Source organism: Rissa tridactyla, chromosome 1 (assembly GCF_028500815.1).
Source record: "Rissa tridactyla isolate bRisTri1 chromosome 1, bRisTri1.patW.cur.20221130, whole genome shotgun sequence".
NCBI lineage: Eukaryota > Metazoa > Chordata > Aves > Charadriiformes > Laridae > Rissa > Rissa tridactyla.
In genome coordinates, this window is record NC_071466.1 from 100,695,361 (window position 1) to 100,714,281 (window position 18,921).

General features: G+C 40.5%; 1 protein-coding gene across 2 annotated transcripts in view; it reads left to right on the top strand.

Moving 5' to 3' along the window:
• Positions 1 to 18,921, top strand: part of DSCAM (DS cell adhesion molecule) — a 390,238-nt gene that overhangs the window by 355,752 nt on the left and 15,565 nt on the right. For both annotated transcript variants that reach the window (XM_054212353.1, XM_054212345.1), the window contains exons 28-31: positions 4,820 to 4,935; positions 7,662 to 7,811; positions 11,552 to 11,749; positions 15,861 to 16,163. In XM_054212353.1, coding sequence (XP_054068328.1) covers positions 4,820 to 4,935; positions 7,662 to 7,811; positions 11,552 to 11,749; positions 15,861 to 16,163 — 767 coding nt within the window. The remainder of the gene's footprint in view (positions 1 to 4,819; positions 4,936 to 7,661; positions 7,812 to 11,551; positions 11,750 to 15,860; positions 16,164 to 18,921) is intronic.

The following is an 18,921-nucleotide window of genomic DNA, read 5'->3' on the forward strand; positions in this document are numbered from 1 at the left end:
GTGTAAACTCAGCTCTACGCCATCAGTCTGCAAATACACCTGAATAGTCCCACTGGTGTTAACAAGATGGGTCATGCAGGTCACATCATACCCTTCCTATTTGCCAGTTAGAAACCCCTGCTAGCAGCAGACTGTAGGTTTAAGCAGCTTCAGGAAGATATGCTCTGATATTTTTTGGTGTCGCAGAAAACAGCACAGATTAGCGTACGCAGCAAGTCTGTTCCCTAAAGAAACCCAGCATGGACTGGATTAAATTCTTGGATGAAGATATGCTGTCCCAGTGACAACCACATGTAACACCTCTGCAAAACTGGTAAACCTCTGCCTTAACCCTGGTTAACTTCACTAGTCTTATCATCACCTCTGCAAGGCCATTTCAGAGTCTCACTCCTCTGACGCTCAGAAAACTCTATCAAACTGCCAACATAAGTGCCCAGTTTTGACCCGTTTTTTCCTCTGCTGATGTCAACTTTCCAATTAAAAAGCTTCATTTGCCCTCCCCCCTTGAGGCACTCAGAGAGCAGTCAGGTCCCCTCCCAGCCTTTATTCAGAGCTGGTTTTCTAGGTAAGTCATCTGCCATTGTTTCTTTTCGCTTTGCCTTTCACCAGCATTGAAATATGATCACTGAGTTTATTAAAAAATAATCTTGTTCTTATTAAATAGTCATATTTATCTTCTAAAAGATAAAAAACAAAGGCAAATGGCTACTAAAATAGGACTTTAGGGGATATAGGCCCACATTTGCAGACACATCGTAACTTGGAGCTTTCAAAGTGAGGCAGTTTTGAGGAGCCTGCTTTCTACAGGCTAAATGCTCTGTCACTTGTGATAAATCCATGACATACCTCCAATAGAAACCTGAGTTATCCGCCATCACTAGAGGTTCCTGAAGATTTAGCACATTAATAATCGAAGGATAATAAGCCCTCTCCAAAACAATAGTCACATATTATAAAGCTCCTGGTATTTTATATCTTTTAGATTTCACCAAAATCTGCTACGATAAAAATATCAAAAAAGAAGGTATGCTGTGGGTTATGCCTTGACATTTATTATTGGACAGAAAGCAGAAAAGATGATTCCCTGCTTGGTAGAAAGGTGTGAGGAATGGACAGAATTTTGTGTATCTTCCCCTTTGAGGAGATTTCCGTGAGCATGTGTAAAGCGGATTAAGAATGGAGCTTTGAAAGCCTTTGCTTTGAAAGTCACTGGCTTTGGTTGTGTAAGTCAAATGTCTGGGGAGCAGGATAAGCCGCAGTAGTTAGCAGTTTAATGGGAACTGCACAACTTGTTGCTGATACCTTAAACTAGCAAAGAAAAATCCCTGCTGCCGTACAATCACAGCAGGTTTACATTTCTTTTGGGTGAAAGCATCAGCCCAGCCAACTTCTTTGTAACAGTTCACTGTGAATTAGTATAGCAATCAACGGAGCTTTCTAATTTTGAGTACAAGGCAAGGAATCTTTTCTCCTCAAATACCCTCTCTCAGGCTGCTTATTTATGTGATTTAGTTTTCCATATGTTTTTACAACAACCAGCTTAGACATCAGGAAACTGTGAGGTGGCCTGACTCTCTGCCAAGGACCCAGAATGACTTTGGGTTTACAGAGCACCATATTTAATCCCTTTACATAACTAGCTTTATAGGTTTAACCCTCTCCTGTGCATACAGGCAGTCACTCAAGTAAGTATTTTTTTATTAAAAATCCAGAAAGATTATTTAAAGGGGGGTGTTCTTTTAACTATGCATACTGTACTTGCTCTGGGAAAAGGCCCATTTATCCACAGACTGTACATAAAAGCTGTACTCAATCAGACCCAAAGGCCCATGTCCCCAGCTATGTGTCTTTCACAGTGGCCAAAAGCAGACACCTGGGTAGAGTAAAAGACTACGGCAAATACATACTTGTTCCCCAGACAGGCTCCCAGTCTCTAACAATTTGGACCTCAGAGATTCATTGAACCAGAGGGAATGAATTGTGTTATACACAGATCCTTACAAGGTCTGACAGGTAAAGAACAGCCATAGCACATGTTTAAATTTGGGAATTTTATATCTGTAGGTTAAGGAAAATATAGGTAGATGTATTTCCTCTCTTTAAAGAAAAAATCATTGGACTCTTCATCCACCAGACTCTTACAATACTTTGATGCCTGAATTTTCCTAGGTTAGAAAATACTTGAGCACCAAACTTCAAAACTGCAATCCTAAAAATCTTTGCCTTGCTGCCAAGTCCTAGAGGCACTTAATTGCAGTTGACACTTCAGGTTTTTATAACCTGCAAGTTGAGCTATTGTGGTCTGCAGAAAATAATTCAAAATTCCTTCAGCCAGAAAGAGAGAGCATACTAATCAGCAGCAACCCTCTTGCTGCTGCCAATTGCCTGTTCAGTGTTTGGACACTCCATGTCACCATGCTGCTGAACACAGGGGAATTAATTAGGCCAGTAAGGAGGAGGAGAGAGATCACACAAAACGAGGCATAACTCTTGAGCATAGCAGGGATTTTTTCTGAATATAGAGAGGCCTGGGTTTCAATTCTGTCTTGAAGAACCTTCCATGTGTTTTGTAAAAAGCTCTACCTGGAGCCAGGAATGGGATTCAGAATTCTCTCTTGGCAGGTGAGCTATATAACTGCAAACCTGGGGAACTGTCCTCCTTCTCCCTGTGGTCCAAAAAATACTTTCTATGTGGTTGAGTACCTTGCAATAGTAGGAATATAGAGTGTTCATACTGCAGAAGAGCTTGTAGCTCTCACTGGGATTCTGGGGTCTGCATTCGCTGAGGAAGATGCCCGATTTGATCCCTTTGTCTCCTGTGTCCCTGGTGAGTGGAGGAGGCATGCAATGATACATTTATTATACTTAATTATGTATTTCACAGATTCTATATGTATCTGATTGTATGTGTCCAATAACTATTGGATTATTGATTCTTAATTGAAATTGGACCTCAGAAATTCAATTTCCTACTTTATAACAGGTTTGGTCTATGATCTTGGACAAGCCCAAAGTAGTCTGACTTTTCAAAGGCATGTATGCAAGCATACTTGGCATGCAGATAACATATTAGTCTCTGATTCTCTTAAAATTTCAGCAACCTGAGTGGAAAACAATAGAAAAGTGGCATCTAATCCATGCAGAGACTTTGCAGAGACTTTGAGAACGTCAGTGTGGAATTTATCTGCATTTTAGGATCCTAAATGTCTTAGAAAATTTATGTGCTTAATAAAACACTGTGACTACTATTCTCCACTGATTATATATGCAGAAAAGTCTGACAGCCCTTGGGTAGCTCTCCTGATATTTTGCTTCCATAATGATTAAATGAGGCACAAGTTTGTAGGCTGTTTGAATGTGTTTCAGCTGTCCATTTGTACATGATAGCAACAGTACCACCTAACCACCTAGGTAAAGACAGAGGTGTTAAAGTTTGAGATACGTAGATAGTGTTAATGCTGGGGACCACAAAAGCAGGGAAAGCCAGAAGGTGAGGAACAGCCAGAGAGGTGTACCTGTGTGCCTTGCAGATCTCCCTCTTGAATTTGGAGCAGAATTACCCACCATGTGACAATGTAGTTTCTCCTGAAAATGACTCCAGGAGAACGCCCAAACCTGCAATAGTTAGGTCTTGCTCACCTGCAGACATAGCAGGAAGTTAAGGCAAATTGTCTAGAGATGTGGGCTCATCACACATGCATTAATCTCCTATGTAGAGGCTCTCACTCAGGGAAGAAGTGAGCTTATCATCAAGAAGCTTAATAGTCCTCTGCTGATTCCATTAACAACAATAATTCATTGCCAAAGGAGAATTAAACTGAGTGATCTACTGCTATTTTACACTAGAAAATGAGGCTCCACTTGGATTTTAAAGCTCTCTGAAGTGTGAGCACTTGGATCACACTGCTGGCTGATTTGTCTTAACTTTCCTCAGCCTCCCTGCGTAAAGAAGTATTTGCAAATATCTCCTCTCCTCCAAAGAGTAATTACATCTAAAAGGGCAAAAAGTTCCTGGGTTTTTAGTGCAGTCTGAAGGTTTCTTGGTGCAAGCTCTGTACTAGAAATGATTGTAGCACTCAGTTTTACTATCAATTTTCACTTGCTTTTGGTAGACAGCTCATTTAAGAAGTCATTTTCTGGTACACAAACTTCAAAATGAAATTGTTTCTATTTGCATGACGACAGAATAATTGGTTTATGTTCTTTTTTAGAATATTGCATCAATCAATTAGAAATAATCCATGAATGTAAACAAGATTTGCAATTTTAATCTTGGAACATCAATGGGACTAGAGCCTTTATTTATTTTATGCAATTTACTAATGGAATCCCTAGTTATTAATTTGGGGTTTTGTTTATCAATTCTAGTGATATTTGAAATTTATCTAATGAAAAATAATGAAAAGTTAAAAAAATAATTAGAAATTACTTAAGACATCATTTTCCTACCAACCTGTTTGATCAGCTGTGTGCCTCTTTATTCATATGCATGAGAAATGAAAGAAAAGGTCCATCTTGCAAAGTGTTGTTACTGATTTAATTATATTAAAACACTCGAAGAAAACTATATGAAATTTTCAGGAGATCCATACTGATAAAGAATAGACCAATTCCCTCAACGCCTCCATCTGCTTGTCATGTGCATTAAATTAATACCATGCACTTGTTCTTAAGACGGGAAAATAAGATGTATGGGTATTTTGCTGATTATGGTTATATTACTTTTTGTTTGAGCTGGACAGATTTAAAATGAGGAAGTTTGCAAGTATCTTTTCATTTAGGCTGAATGTTAATGTGTTCACTTCTCTTTTATTTTTAGCAAGAACACCAGGACATCAGATACACTTAATAAGCAGCAGCAAACACTGAGGATGCACATAGACATTCCAAGAGCACAGCTTCTGATTGAGGAGAGGGACACAATGGAGACCATTGGTAAACTCTTGTTGGGCTTGTTTTCAATGGTTAATGTAACAGGCACTTTAGGTGGACTTCATTTACCCCATCCCTTTTTCCCACTGCACACATCAAGAAAAAAGAGCTACAAATTAACTTGCCACATTTGAAAACTGAACTGATTTTTTTTTTCCACCCTTTGAATCATTCCTCACTTTAAGTAATTTCAGTACAGTATTTAAAATAATGCAGGACATTAGGAAAATGAAGCTGGTGGAAAGAGCCACTTGAAGAAAATGTAAATGAAGACTGGCAGTTTTATGATTTACATTTTGATTTCTATTTTGGCTTTGACTAGACAGTTGGATTACTGACACTACTTATAAGGAAAATGACATTCTGAAACTACAATATCAGTATTTAAAGATTTGCAACAGCCAACGTCTAAAACTTACACATTGCATATTGTACCCACCTGTTCATAGCAAATGATATTTCAACATTTTGATCAGTTTTCAGCTTTTATTTATCTATGCAAAATTCAAATCTAAACTGTTTCACACAACAGAAAACAAGATTTCTCATGCAGCTGGCACATAGCTGAACTGTCATGAAAAGCAGAATTGTTTGTCAGTCTTTTTCTCGAAATAATTTAAACGCAAGGTGTCTGAAATCTCAACAGAATAAAATACAACCTGATCTTGTGCCTCTATGGGTGCACACTGCGGCAAGACCCTCCAGAATGACTGATATTGTTAGACTTCCAACTTTTTTGGATCAAAATCTGCGTAGCAGCCTGTGATGGCTGAGAATGTAACAGCATCCCAGGGACAGTGTGGCTGGAGAGGAAAGCCCTGCAAGGTGGGAACAGCAGCTCTGCAACTCCTGTCCGTGCCTGCACTGGGGAGGGGCAAGCTGCTTTAACCCCTCACTCTGTCACGCTTGCTGTCAGTCTGGCATGGCAAGGTGGCATCAGGGGACATTTCACAGGTTGTGACGCGGATTTGAAAATGAGACCTATGCTTTACCTGAAATACAGACTTTTTTTAATCCTGATTTAAGCTTCCCGAAGTTGGTCTCTGTGATGCAGTCTTTTGTGCCACGCTTCATCCTAAAGACAGCTTTTACTTTTGAGTTATAGTTGCTGAGCAATAGGGGGTTATAGTGGAAATACTGTTAGTGCCTTAACTGTAGCACTAGTTAGGTCCCTTGGTAATAGCCAGCTCTCCACAAAGCACCCAGAATAAGCAGGCACTTTGGCAGTCTTTGACATAGTTTACTGCCAAGAGGCTTTATTCCCAACCTGAATAAGCGCTCATCTTTTGCCAGAGACAGAGTAATTTGATTTCATAATGCTCATTCTATTTATGGCCTTCTTTGGGTAAAAAATGCAGGTTATGTTATTGTGCAGAACTGTTCGCCTTAATGGTCTCTTGTCAAGTTAAAAAAATAAATAATAAAAACCAGGAATGCTTAGAAGTGGATCAACCTTTGCTGACTAGTAAATGCACGGAAGCCCCACTGCTGCCAGTCCCCTTAGAAATTCATTACAAAGCTATATAGCATAACAAAGAAGGAAGTTCTTGTGGCTTTTTTTACTATTATGAATGGATAAAAAGACTGTAAAGAATCCAAGAGAAAGTCTGATAGCATGTAAATAGTTCTGCAAGCACAAAGTCAGTGGAAGATTTATTGCTGTTAAACCTTCCATGATAAAGTGGACCAGATTCCTCTTTGGAGTGAAAGAAATACAATACAGAGATCACAACTGGGAAAAAAAAAAAAAAGTGCTGTATACCACTGACTTTCTGCAGAGGTCAAGGTCTGTGTAGAAATTTGGTGCTATGTACTGCCCCATAGGGAATCAATAGGCAGCAGAACCAGACAGCAGTAAAGGGTCAGTGCTTACCTTCTCCTCCCAGTCCTTCTCAAGGTCGGGCTTCGCCTCACACCTTCTTCTGCAGCTGCAGGAAAGCCCATAGTCAGCTAGACTGACTATGTTGAGAGAAACTTATACGACTCGCATAAAGATCTCTAAAGCTTTTTCAAACTACAGCAGTGAGGTTTGGTGCAGAGAGAGCTGGTGGGACTTAGCCCTTACCTTCCAGGGCAGCAAAACACTGGACTTAAGGATGCTTAGCTGCCCTCCAAGTATATTTCCATTGTCTTCACTACAGTGCTTATGTGCTTAAAAAGCAGCTCCCTGAGAACAGTCTTGGGTCACGGCCATCCCTTCTGCAATATTCTGTCACCGGAGAAAAAGCTGACTGGTAGAAAGTTAGTTAGCAACATTACCTAATGACCTCATTTTGGGAAGGCACGGGTGATTTCACTGAGGACATTATTAATTATGTTTATAAAAATTAAGAAATTGAACATGTTGAAAAGCTCAGCTGAGCTCTCTGAAAATGAAGGGGGAGAGGGCAGTGTTGATGTGAGAGGAGGAATTAGGCCCAAAATTAATTACACACAAATTAGTTTTTTGGAAGGATGCTGTCTCAGTTGCACATCTCTAAGTTGAAAGACATGAAAATCACACTTATTCTGTAGTTTTGTATGAACTTTGAGCTTAAACCTGGAGGCTCCCAAGCTGTGGTACCCACTTCAAAGCCATCTTCAGCCCTGCAGAGAAGAGGGAGCTGCCACTGTCAATGGTGACGCCCACCTGAAAGTAAATAAGTCTGGGGACTTCCTGTGAAGCTCTTCTGAAAGCAGACCTGAAATTTGTTAGTCATTTTCTGATTTTATTTTTTTTTTACTTACAGATGACAGATCAACGGTTCTGCTCACTGATGCTGACTTTGGAGAGACGTCTAAGCAGAAGTCGCTGACTGTCACCCACACAGTACATTACCAGTCTGTGTCACAAGCTACAGGACCACTGGTGGATGTTTCTGATGCCCGGCCAGGGACAAGTAAGCATATAAGAGAATATGTTATCTGGAGAGGAGAAAGCTATAAGAAAATGAATAGTGTGTGCCTGCATTTGTATCCTCATGGGGTTTTTTATTCAGTCTGAAAGTTAAGAGAAATCTATTTAGGTCAGCAGAGAACACTTCTTACACAATTTCTTTCAGTGGTTCAATAAGGTAAAAATTGCACATGCGTCTGAGGTATAGGTGTAATTTGAAATAATTCATACCTGGCTTTCATTAAACCAAATGCATGCTAGATTTTAATTTCTAGAATTTATTGGGTAAATTAGCTTAATGGCTTTTAGTGTCTAATATATTTTTTTCTAGGTGATCAATCTTTATTGTATTTGAAAATACATCTTCCCTCTTTACCTCTCCATCAGGCAAGAAATGCATTTCTTATTATTGCTTTTCTGAGAAAGTTGTATTTCCAGTTTTAGTAATTATGGTAAATTACTTTTCCCAGATACATTCATGCTGAGTTATTCTGATAGTGATTAAAATGCAATCATAAATTAATATACTGTTGCAATTCATTCTTCTTAGTTCTCTCATGAATATGTTCCATATGTATGTAAATGGAAAAGAAAATCAGTAGATTGAAGGAATACTTATGAGTTAGGAATATTACTAATGTGTAGTTCACTAGCAGTGTGCAAATCTCTTGGATTATTTCTGTCCTCTGACTGTTTCAGAATTTCTTTACTTGGTGAGTTTGGTGAGCATAAATACTGAAAGCTCAGTTGCTAGAACGCAACTTATTTGAAAAATCTTCATTTCATCTCCATTTCTACCCCCGTCTTTATAAATGATAGCTGTTCTAGTCCTGACCTTGCTGCTTTTCTAACTCTGACAGTTTTAAGACATGATTAATTATTTCTTGAGGACTAGATTAGTAACACCATTTTTTAACTATGAGGAGTCATGGCATTTGAATTAGAAGTGTCAAAATACAATATTTATTTTCTTTCTGGTACCACCCGTGTATTGCTCCTTTAGTTCATGTGCATGCTGGCTAGCCTGCTTACTAAGAGCAAAAATATCATCATATAATTTTTATCATGTTAGCAGATCAAGATGGTCTGAGCAAACAGACCCCTGCCTTTTCGAATAAGAGGCATCACCCCAAAATTGCATGCCTGTATCATACACAGCGTTTTATAGTACCAGTACCTTCCACACCTAATCCCTTTTTTGTGTGCAGTTATGTGTCTCATTCCACTGAAGTCAGGGAGAGACTTCCTTGAAATTAAACTTGGATTTAACTCATGTATAAGAGTATGATCTTTGTCCAGCTCAGCTTTGGAAACAGAAATCCATCATCACTTTTATTATGCAGTAAAGATCTGATTGCAGCAGTGGACAGGACCGGGTCAAAGACTTTTAGGTAGTGTTCTCTGGATTTAAGGCACTACTATAGCTTTGATAGAGGCTGGGCTATGAGATTTTGTCTAGACCCACAACTTTCTCTGTGAAGAGGCGGGGAGCAGTGCCCAGCTGGGTGGCTCAGAGATTGTGGATCCTCCCATCTGAGCACACTCACACTCACTGATTGACAAATATTCCCTTACAGCACTTTCTAAGTTGTTCTCTAGTTCTTTTGTATTTTTTTATAGAAGAGGTATGCTCCTTTGCCTTGTTCACCTTAGCTATCTACAGTTAAGTTTCAGCCTATGACAGCAGAACTGGCTTAAAAACCAGGGCACCAGATGTGCACTGTTTTCCATCACACGGGCAGCTCTGGAGCTTGCTGCATCTGTGCCACAGAGTCCCTTATGCAGGCACAGCACAGCTGGGGCAGAGCTACTGATCAGCACATGCTCAGCAGGATCAGCACTGACCTCCTGCGTGCTGGCAGCAGGCTCTCCAGCCTCCTTCAAATTGCTGACGAAAACCTACTGAGTCATGGGATCAGAGAACAGTTGAGGTTGGAAGGGACCTCTGGGCACTGGCTAGTCCGACCCCTGTGCTTAAAGCAAGGTCAGCTAGAGCCGGTTGCCCAGGGCCATACGCAGGCGACTTTTGAATATCTCCAAGGATGGTGACTCCCACCACATCTCTGGGCAACCCGGGCCAGTGCTCAGTCGCCCTCACAGTAAAGCGTTTCATGATGTTCAGAGGGAAGCTCTCATGTTTCGCCTTGTGGCCATTGCCTCTGGTCCTGCCACTGGGCACCACTGAGAAAAGCCTGGCTCAATGCTCTTTGCACTTCCCCTTCAAGTATTTATATACGTTGATGAGATCCGCCCGACCTTTCTCCAGGCCAAGCAGCCCCAGCACCGAGCTGACAGGTTTCCCACCAGCACTCTCCTTCTGTCCTTCATGTCTTCCCCAAAAGCAGGCACGACGCTTTCTTCTGGCTACATGACAGCCACGTGCCAACTTTCCACAGCTGGTACAAGCGTTGGCTTATACTGACAGGCTGGTCATGTCGTGTCAAATGCGGTTTTGGATGTTATCCATGTGAGGTGGCTATGTGTTGCACTACCAGGAGGATCAGTTATCAATGGCACCGGGTTCATATTTTTCCACTGTTGTAGGGGGAAGATGTGAAATAGGAGATCAGACCTTAGCTGGTATTTGTAAGTAAAAACCTTGTCTCTTTGAAGCAGTGGAGTACAAATTCTTACTGGGAATGCTTAGGCAGAAGCAATGCTCAGAGTCATTATCTGGGTATTGTTTTTTTCTTTAAATTGCTTCTGCTAAAGTCTCTTACCTCAAAGACTGACAACTTCACATTTGAATGTCAAAGAACTTTTGAATAGATTTGAATTTTTCATTTCTAATACCCTTTCTCTCTATTGTTAGTAATATCCTTTCAGAAGCTTCGAAGAGAAATCCTTCAGTGCTGATTTAGTCACTTTCTGTTTGCCACATAATGATTTTTCTTTTCCACTTGCTTTGTTAGGGAGTACAAGCCTCACTTTTACTCAAGAACAATTTATTAACAAAGTAATGAGGTCAGTTTTGGCAGATAGTTCTTTGGTCACCGTATTATTTTTAGGATAATAAAAAATAAAACATTGCTGACCTTGAACAAGTAGCAGATGATTTTTAAATATTAAGATATTGTATTTATTCACTAAATTTTTAAAACGGTCAAGTCTTCATGAACCTGTTCCTAGTGAAACTCTGATGGCACTATTACAGGTTACGTTTTGTCTTGTCTACTTGTTAAAAACAATAGGGAATCTGTAGCTGATTAATAATGTAATATAATAAAAGTATCAATAAAATGTCCATAATAGGAAATTACAGCACCACATTTCTAAGCATGTTTTTACAAAATGAGACCATGTACCCGGTGTAGGTTGTTTCTGAGGGCACATCTACATTGGCAATTTACCTTAGACTTTGCTTGAGATGTAGCGTGAAGTCCCTGACCAGACCTACTGGCCTTGTGCTCTTTCACATCTCAAAGTGGTTTTGGTACTGGAGGAATGCTTATGTTGCAGTAAAGGGATAATGAATGTGTCAATGGGAGATTGGTAGGGGTCTCAGCTCTTCAGCTGTACCCTTTTATAAAATGGATGCTTTCATTAGAAAGAGGGTATTTCAAAAAAGTGTTAGCAGTTTGGTAATGAACAGCACTTTTACTGTTAGATTTTTTTCCCCACCAAGAATGTTTTGTGGATTTTTTTAACCAACATGATTTCAGTGTCCGTCCCCTTCTGACGGGGCTTTTTTCCTTATCAATTCAAGAGCCTAGTGGCAAAGACCCTCTCTGTTATCCATCGCAGATCCTACCACAAGGAGGAGTGCCAAAACCGGACCCACAGCTCGCAACCGCTACGCTAGTCAGTGGACCCTCAACAGACCTCATCCCACCATATCAGCTCATACCCTCACCACAGACTGGAGGCTGCCCACCCCCAGGCCAGCAGGATCAGTGGACAAGGAAAGTGACAGCTACAGCGTCAGCCCCTCGCAGGACACAGGTACGGAGCTCTCTGTAGGGCTACGGTGTGAAAATGGGACAGCAGTAGCTGCAGTAACCTTCATGGTCATTGAAGTACTTCATTTGGTTCTTAGGTGTCATCTTTTTTTCCTTGGTAGGGTGTTTTTCTGCATGCTATGTATAAGGGGTGCCACAAATGCATACGGTGCTAATGATAACAAATATTGTGCATGTGGTTTCTTGTGCCACACATGCATACTGGAGTCCTATGAAAGATATGGTGGTAATTTTTCCTGTAGCTTAAGCGCTGTACTTCCTGTATCTGAAGGAAAAAGTAGGAGACTTTGCTGCATGAAATGGCATTGACCAGGAAGGGGCAGTATTAGCAACCAAGAATGTGTCTGAGTCACAGGTAGAATGGTTTTAAGGTTTGAGCCACATTGAGGTTAGTATTTTCCTTTTCCCATTCATGTAATAGGTTCATAGAGTTTATTCTAAGCAGAAAAAATGAGAGGAAAAAATCTGGAATTGGAGTCCAAGTCAAAATCCATTCATATCACTGAATACTGCAGCAGCTAGCTCTGATTTTCTTGAGAAAGAGCCTAGGTTTTATTCCTCTAGATGGTAAGTGGGGAGCCACTGAATATGTATTCTGCCTGCAGTTTTAATCTCTCCTTCATGTCTTCACATTATAAATGCAATTGTAACTGAAGAGAAAAGCTTTCCTCTCTGCCCTACACTGAACAAGTGACAAAAAAAAAATGGGGCAAATAAATTAGTAAATGATTAAGCAGAAGAATAGTCATGAAGCAAATCTATTAAAGGTTAAATATGACGAAAGGTAAAGTACTATTCAAAGGAATGCCTGGCAGAAGTGAATCCAGGCTTACTCTGGCCTCCTCAGAAGGAATTGTGTACCTTCTGTCCTGATTTTAGGGGAAAAGTATTTGTCACATAAAAAAGCTATGTGTTAGAGCTACAAAGCAGTAGATGCGACTGGCCTTTCACCATGAAAACCAGTATGACTGTTTTTATTCTCTTTATAAGAACAAGCATCTGACTTCCCTTACATCCAGTAATTTATAGGTTGGAGTTCTCATCTTTTCACAATTCACCCTCCTAAGCTTGCAGACCCCTATGTTGTCTCCTTAGCATAATGGCACTCAACAGTTACCTCTACCTGATTTCTTCAGGTAGAATTATCATAAGGTTTTAAGGATTAACTCTAATAGCTATACAGATGCAAATATTAATGGCAAATGTTATGTCAGAAACTCTTTTTGTAGACATTCCAGATCTCAGGTTCACTTGCATGTGTTCCAATGTTTTGTCACCCACAGATATTTTCCAATGCACGTGGCAAAGGGCAGCGAATTCGGTGAACACACAGTGATTTATGTAAGGGGTAGCAACTTTAGATCATGCTCAAGAAAGGTTTTCTTGTGCCAAAATGTAGCTGTATTACGCCACTTGGTTTCTGGGAAAAGAATAGAGTCAGTTTAATCTGAGTACTTCATAATCACGGAATCACGGAATCACGGAATCTTCAGAGTTGGAAGGGACCTCTAGAGATCATCTAGTCCAACTCCCCTGCTAGAGCAGGATTGCCTAAAGCACATCCCTCAGGGCTGCATCCAGGCGGGTCTTGAAAATCTCCAGAGTAGGGGACTCCACAACCTCCCTGGGCAGCCTGTTCCAGTGCTCTGTCACCCTCACTGTAAAGAAGTTTTTCCCGTGTATTTGAACGGAACTTCCTATGTTCTAGCTTGTGCCCATTGCCCCTTGTCCTGTCGCTGGGAACCACTGAAAAGAGCCTGGCTCCGTCCTCCTTAAACCCACCCTTTAGATACTTGTAAACATTAATCAGGTCCCCCCTCAACCTTCTCTTCTGCAGGCTAAAGAGTCCCAGCTCTTTCAGCCTTTCCTCATAAGGGAGGTGCTCCAGTCCCATAATCATCTTGGTTGCCCTACGCTGGACTCGCTCCAGTAGTTCCCTGTCCCTCTTGAACTGGGGAGCCCAAAACTGGACACAGTACTCCAGTTGTGGCCTCACCAGTGCAGAGTAGAGGGGGAGAATGACCTCCCTCGACCTACTGGCCACAGTCTTCCCTGTGCAGCCCAGGATGCCATTGGCCTTCTTGGCGACAAGGGCACACTGCTGGCTCATGGATAATTTGCTGTCTACTAGGACCCCCAGGTCCTTCTCCTCAGAGCTGCTTCCCAGCATGTCCGCCCCTAACCTATACTGGTGTTTGGCATTCTTCCTTCCCAGGTGCAGGACCCTACACTTGCTTTTGTTGAACCTCATTTGGTTCTTCTCTGCCCAGCTCTCCAGCCTGTCCAGGTCAAATAAACATTATAATAGGTATAGCTAAATTATGTGTTCAAGAATCAATTGAACTAATGTGCACATTTGATCACTTTTCCAATATGGAGCTCAGATTTCTGAGTCTGGTTGATGCAGTTAGAGGAATTTAGCACTTCTTTTCAAAACAATTCCAGGTTTACAAAGCGTTAGCTTTTAAGCTTAGGAGAAATGTATTGCAGCAGTTCACATCTAACTAGAGGCCATTAGAAATTTTCTGTTGAATCTGGGTTTCATGAAGTTCACTCTGGGCTTGGTTGAATTTTCGTCAAATCTAAAGTAGGTGTTCAAGCAGATTCTTCCTGGAATAGTCTCCCCAGGGCATGGGCTATGGGAAGCTGCAGGTCTTGACCTTCATGGACCAAACTGGGACCTTTGCATGACCATCATATTTACAGACACTGCTCTATGGCACTGGGCAACTGTGCAGCCTTCCAGGAATTTCCAGTTGATCAGAAATTTGGAAAGACATTATTTTGGTCTGACTTACAGATAAACAGAATTATTTTTCCTGTAGAAAAACAAAACAAAACAAAACAAAACAAAACAAAACAGTTGTCTAAGTTCTGGCCAGCTCAAAATGTTAAGCAAGTTACAGCATGTTGTAGAAGTACTTTTAAATAATGCATAGTCCTATTTACAAGTGGCAGGAGTGTTGTTCTTTCTGCACAATGAAAACTGACGCAAGGATCCTAGAAACAATAAAAAAGATAAAGATTTGCAATAACAACACAGTTGCCTCTGGCTGCTCTAGGAGTCCCATTTTTATGAATTAGCTATTACATTGTGCCTGTTTATTGAGCATCACCAACAATATCTGCAATTGTACAGATCTTGTGATGAAATATGACTTCTGCCCAAGGAACTTTTGACAGTCGTCTGCTCTTCGAGCCCACTGAAGTAGAAGTGCAATGGGTGCAACAGGCTGGTGGTTTGTCCCCGCAGAAATGAGTGATGCATTTCCAGAATGCTTTTTAATGTATCAGTAGCCATTTACATCATCAATAATAGTGCTTGTTTAAGAAATTTTGATATTCTCAGAAACTCATCAGCAGAAAAGAACAGCCTGTAGGTCATAATAGCGTCTGTGTCAAATATGAAGCCCCCATTAGCTTCAGCAGCATTGAAAAAAGCGCCTGAATGACTGCAGGCTGGTAGCTACCAAACAATATTGCTTTCTTAAGACCTTTGCTCCATATGAAATGAGTTAGTATTTTACCAGTGTGTGAGACAGTCTGAGACAATGCCTGAGAGACACTGCCTCTCTATTTGACCTTTGCCCTCAGAGCTTTCTCAAAAAAAAATATATGATTGTGACAGGTACAGAAAGATTATCCTTTCTCGCCTAGACATCACCTCACAGAAATTTTTCTGAGATGCATTAAAAAGATAACGTAAAGAAGCTGTTCCTCATTTTGCTAACTCTGTTTTGGGGGTTTCTAACATTTTTAAGGCATTTTACTTTTAGATAAATGATTTTTTTGTGAAAAAAATAACCTTTTTCATGCATTAAAGGTCATTTCTTCTAAACCACGAATTCAGTGTTAAGCCACAAAATGCTGCTAGAAGAATAAGACTTCAGTTTAGGTTATGTATAATTATCAAGTTACTGACTAAACCAAAAATTGTGCAGACATGTAAAGTGAAGCAGACTCATTTAAGTCACCTTGATAATTTCAAGGGCTCTGCATTTTATTAAGAAATACTATCACGTTCATAGCTTTTCTTCCAAAAAGGCTTATGCAGATGTTTTCTTTTTCCCATTATTTATGTTTCTGATGTTTAGATCGAGCAAGAAGCAGCATGGTCTCCACAGAAAGTGCCTCCTCAACATATGAAGAGCTTGCGAGAGCATATGAGCATGCAAAAATGGAAGAGCAGCTGAGACATGCCAAGTTCACCATTACAGAATGCTTCATATCAGACACATCGTCGGAGCAGCTCACGGCAGGGACTAATGACTACACAGACAGTCTGACCTCAAGCACGCCGTCAGAGTCGGGGATTTGCAGATTTACCGCATCCCCCCCCAAACCTCAGGATGGAGGGCGAGTGATGAACATGGCAGTTCCAAAGGCACATCGGCCAGGTGAGACATTAGAGGTAACATTTTGGTCCTTGGGGGTGAGCATTTCACTCATAGGCTGGGCAAGAGGAGAGGGCATATCACAAGGAAGAAAGAAGGTGCACAATCTATCCTGTCACTACTTACAGAGATAATTGCTTTTTATCCCAGCTAATATAGTGTTTGAGTATATTCTCCCACATACAGAAAAATTAGGAACTTGGAAATCTGGGAAAAGACAGGGACTATCTAGTCCATCAAGTCCGTTCCTCTACAGCTGCAGCCATCAGGCAATAGACCCTTCTGGGATAAATAAGACCATATGGGATACATATGCCCATCTCCAACTCAAACCACCCACTTATAAAGCGTGTCTTAGAGCAGTATTTTGTGCTTGAGAGCAAAGGTTTGTTATCAGAACAGTTCATAAAGACAGATTGTAGAAGACGTACTATCCCTTCTGCTTTGTAGCTTGTCAAAGATGTAATAACCCTTCGGTGATGTTCTTAAGCTGTTATACTCTCTCTTTGACATCTCCTAATATCGAACTAGGATTATCTAAAATGGGGAGAATTAAAAATGGAGAAACTGAAGACAGTGCAATACCTCAAGGGATATGGAGCCTTCTACCTTCAGTCAAATTTAAAACCTCTCCAGCTTCTTACTGACTCAAGGTGCCTGAGGGACATCCATCTGTTGGGCTCAATCGAATTTTCAGTTCACAAAGAATTTTGTTTCTAGTGATATGCTAGTGCACAATAGCATAGGTAGATTATTTGTGATACTCTGAGCTCAAGTACATGATAAAATAGTCTCGGAAGATTTGTCAGTCTTTGTTACAGAATACATGATGTGACATAATGGAGGAGGATTCAAATGGGAAAAGGGCACAATTATATTTGTGTACTTTTTCTGAAAACATGATTGATTTTATTTTGATTTATTTTGTTTTATTTTATTTTTAGTATATAAATTTGCCGGTGTGGGTGGGACTACTTATATACACAGAAAGTAATCAGTAGTGCTTATATATGTAAAAAAAAGTAATGAATGAACTACAGTCTTTTGCTTAACATACACCATAAATAGGAAAACAGTTGTTGTGAGGACAGAGAAATGGAAGCTAGTCAGTGGTATCAGCAAGGTCATTCAAAAGCAGGACCTGACACTGAAAAAAAGGTATAAAGGATTTTGCAAAAGAAAGCTAAAAGAAGAACATGGGGAGAAAAAGACCATACATAAGGCAGGAAGTTAAAATAGACAAGGCAGGAAATTAGTGTATCATATAGGTAGATAAGAGGGAAAGTAAGTAGGAAATAAAATAGTGAAAGAAATGACTGATTTCTATGTAGTCACAGAGTAGAACCACAAAACCAGGAGCTGTAGAAATAGATAAAGACAGAAATAATTTTCATTTCTAGCCTGGAAAAAAGTAAGATAAATATTTGTACTTTCTCTGCTAAAGGGAAGCATCTGCATTCACAGCTAAGTCAAAATTGCAGTCCTCTCCTTCCAGTCAGTCAACAAACATTTTTTATCATTTCTCTAGCAAATAGCTTACTCTCTTCCTTTCATGTTCCAAATACATTATTTATGCATATTTACTATTTGGAAATATTCTAATATATTCCATATAAAGCTGATTTTCTTGAGGGTACACAGCACCAAAATTTGGTCCCTGCGCTTGAGTTAAAAGTTTCAAGGGTTGGAACATCATCAGAGGCCCTCTAGTGAATTACAGACTTGTAGCCATCTTTAGCTCGGTTAGTTTAAATGGCCCAAATTTGTACCTGCTTTTCTTGATTGGCTTTAGCTTTCCTTTGCATTAAGGAAATTAAATGGGACCTAAAAATGCAAAAATTTTGCCATGAAACAATAATGATAATTTTATAAAGAAAAATAAAGCAATCATACCTAATGTCACAGTAAATAGTAAATAAGGAGACAAAGTGATTTTGGCATACTGAATCTGAGACTTCAGACTTCACCAGGACTTCAGAATGATCTACGCATTTGGCGCGGTTATTCTTTTATAACTCAGACTGTCAAATGTATTGCATTGTAGTACACATCTCTACATTTCAGCTGAAGTTATTGCATCACAGAATCACAGAATGGTTGAGGTTGGAAGGGACCTCAGGAGGTCATTTGGTCTAACCCCCCTACTCAAGCAGGGTATGTTGTCCAGGACTGTGTCCAGTTGGGTTTTGAGAATCTCCAAGGATGGAAGCTCCACAACCTCTCTGGGTGCCAGTGCTAAGTCACCCTCACAATAAATAAATATTTCCTAATGTTCAGACAGAGCCTTCTGTTTTTCAGTTTGTACCCATTGCCTCTGGTCCTGTCACTGGTCACCACTGGGAAGAGTCTGGCTCTGTCCTCTCTGCACCCTCCCTTTGGGTATTTGTATACATTGATGAGCCTTCTCTTCTCCAGGCTGAACAGTCCCAGCTCTCTCAGCCTTTCCTCACAGGAGAGATGCTCCAGTTCCTTAATCATCTTAGTGGCCCTTAACCAGACTCTCTCCAGTAGCTCCACATCTTTCTTGTACTGATGAGCCCAGAGCTAGACACAGCACTCTCCAGGTGTGACCTCACCAATGCCAAGGGAAGTGTCACCTCCCTTGATCTGCTGGCAGCACGCCTATTGCAACTCAGGTACAGCTGGCCTTCTTTGTCATAATGGCACATTGCTGCTTCATGTTCAACTTGATGTCCACCAGGACCCCCAGGGCCTTTTCTGCAAAGCTGCTTTCAAGCTGGGTGGCCCCCCGCATGTACTA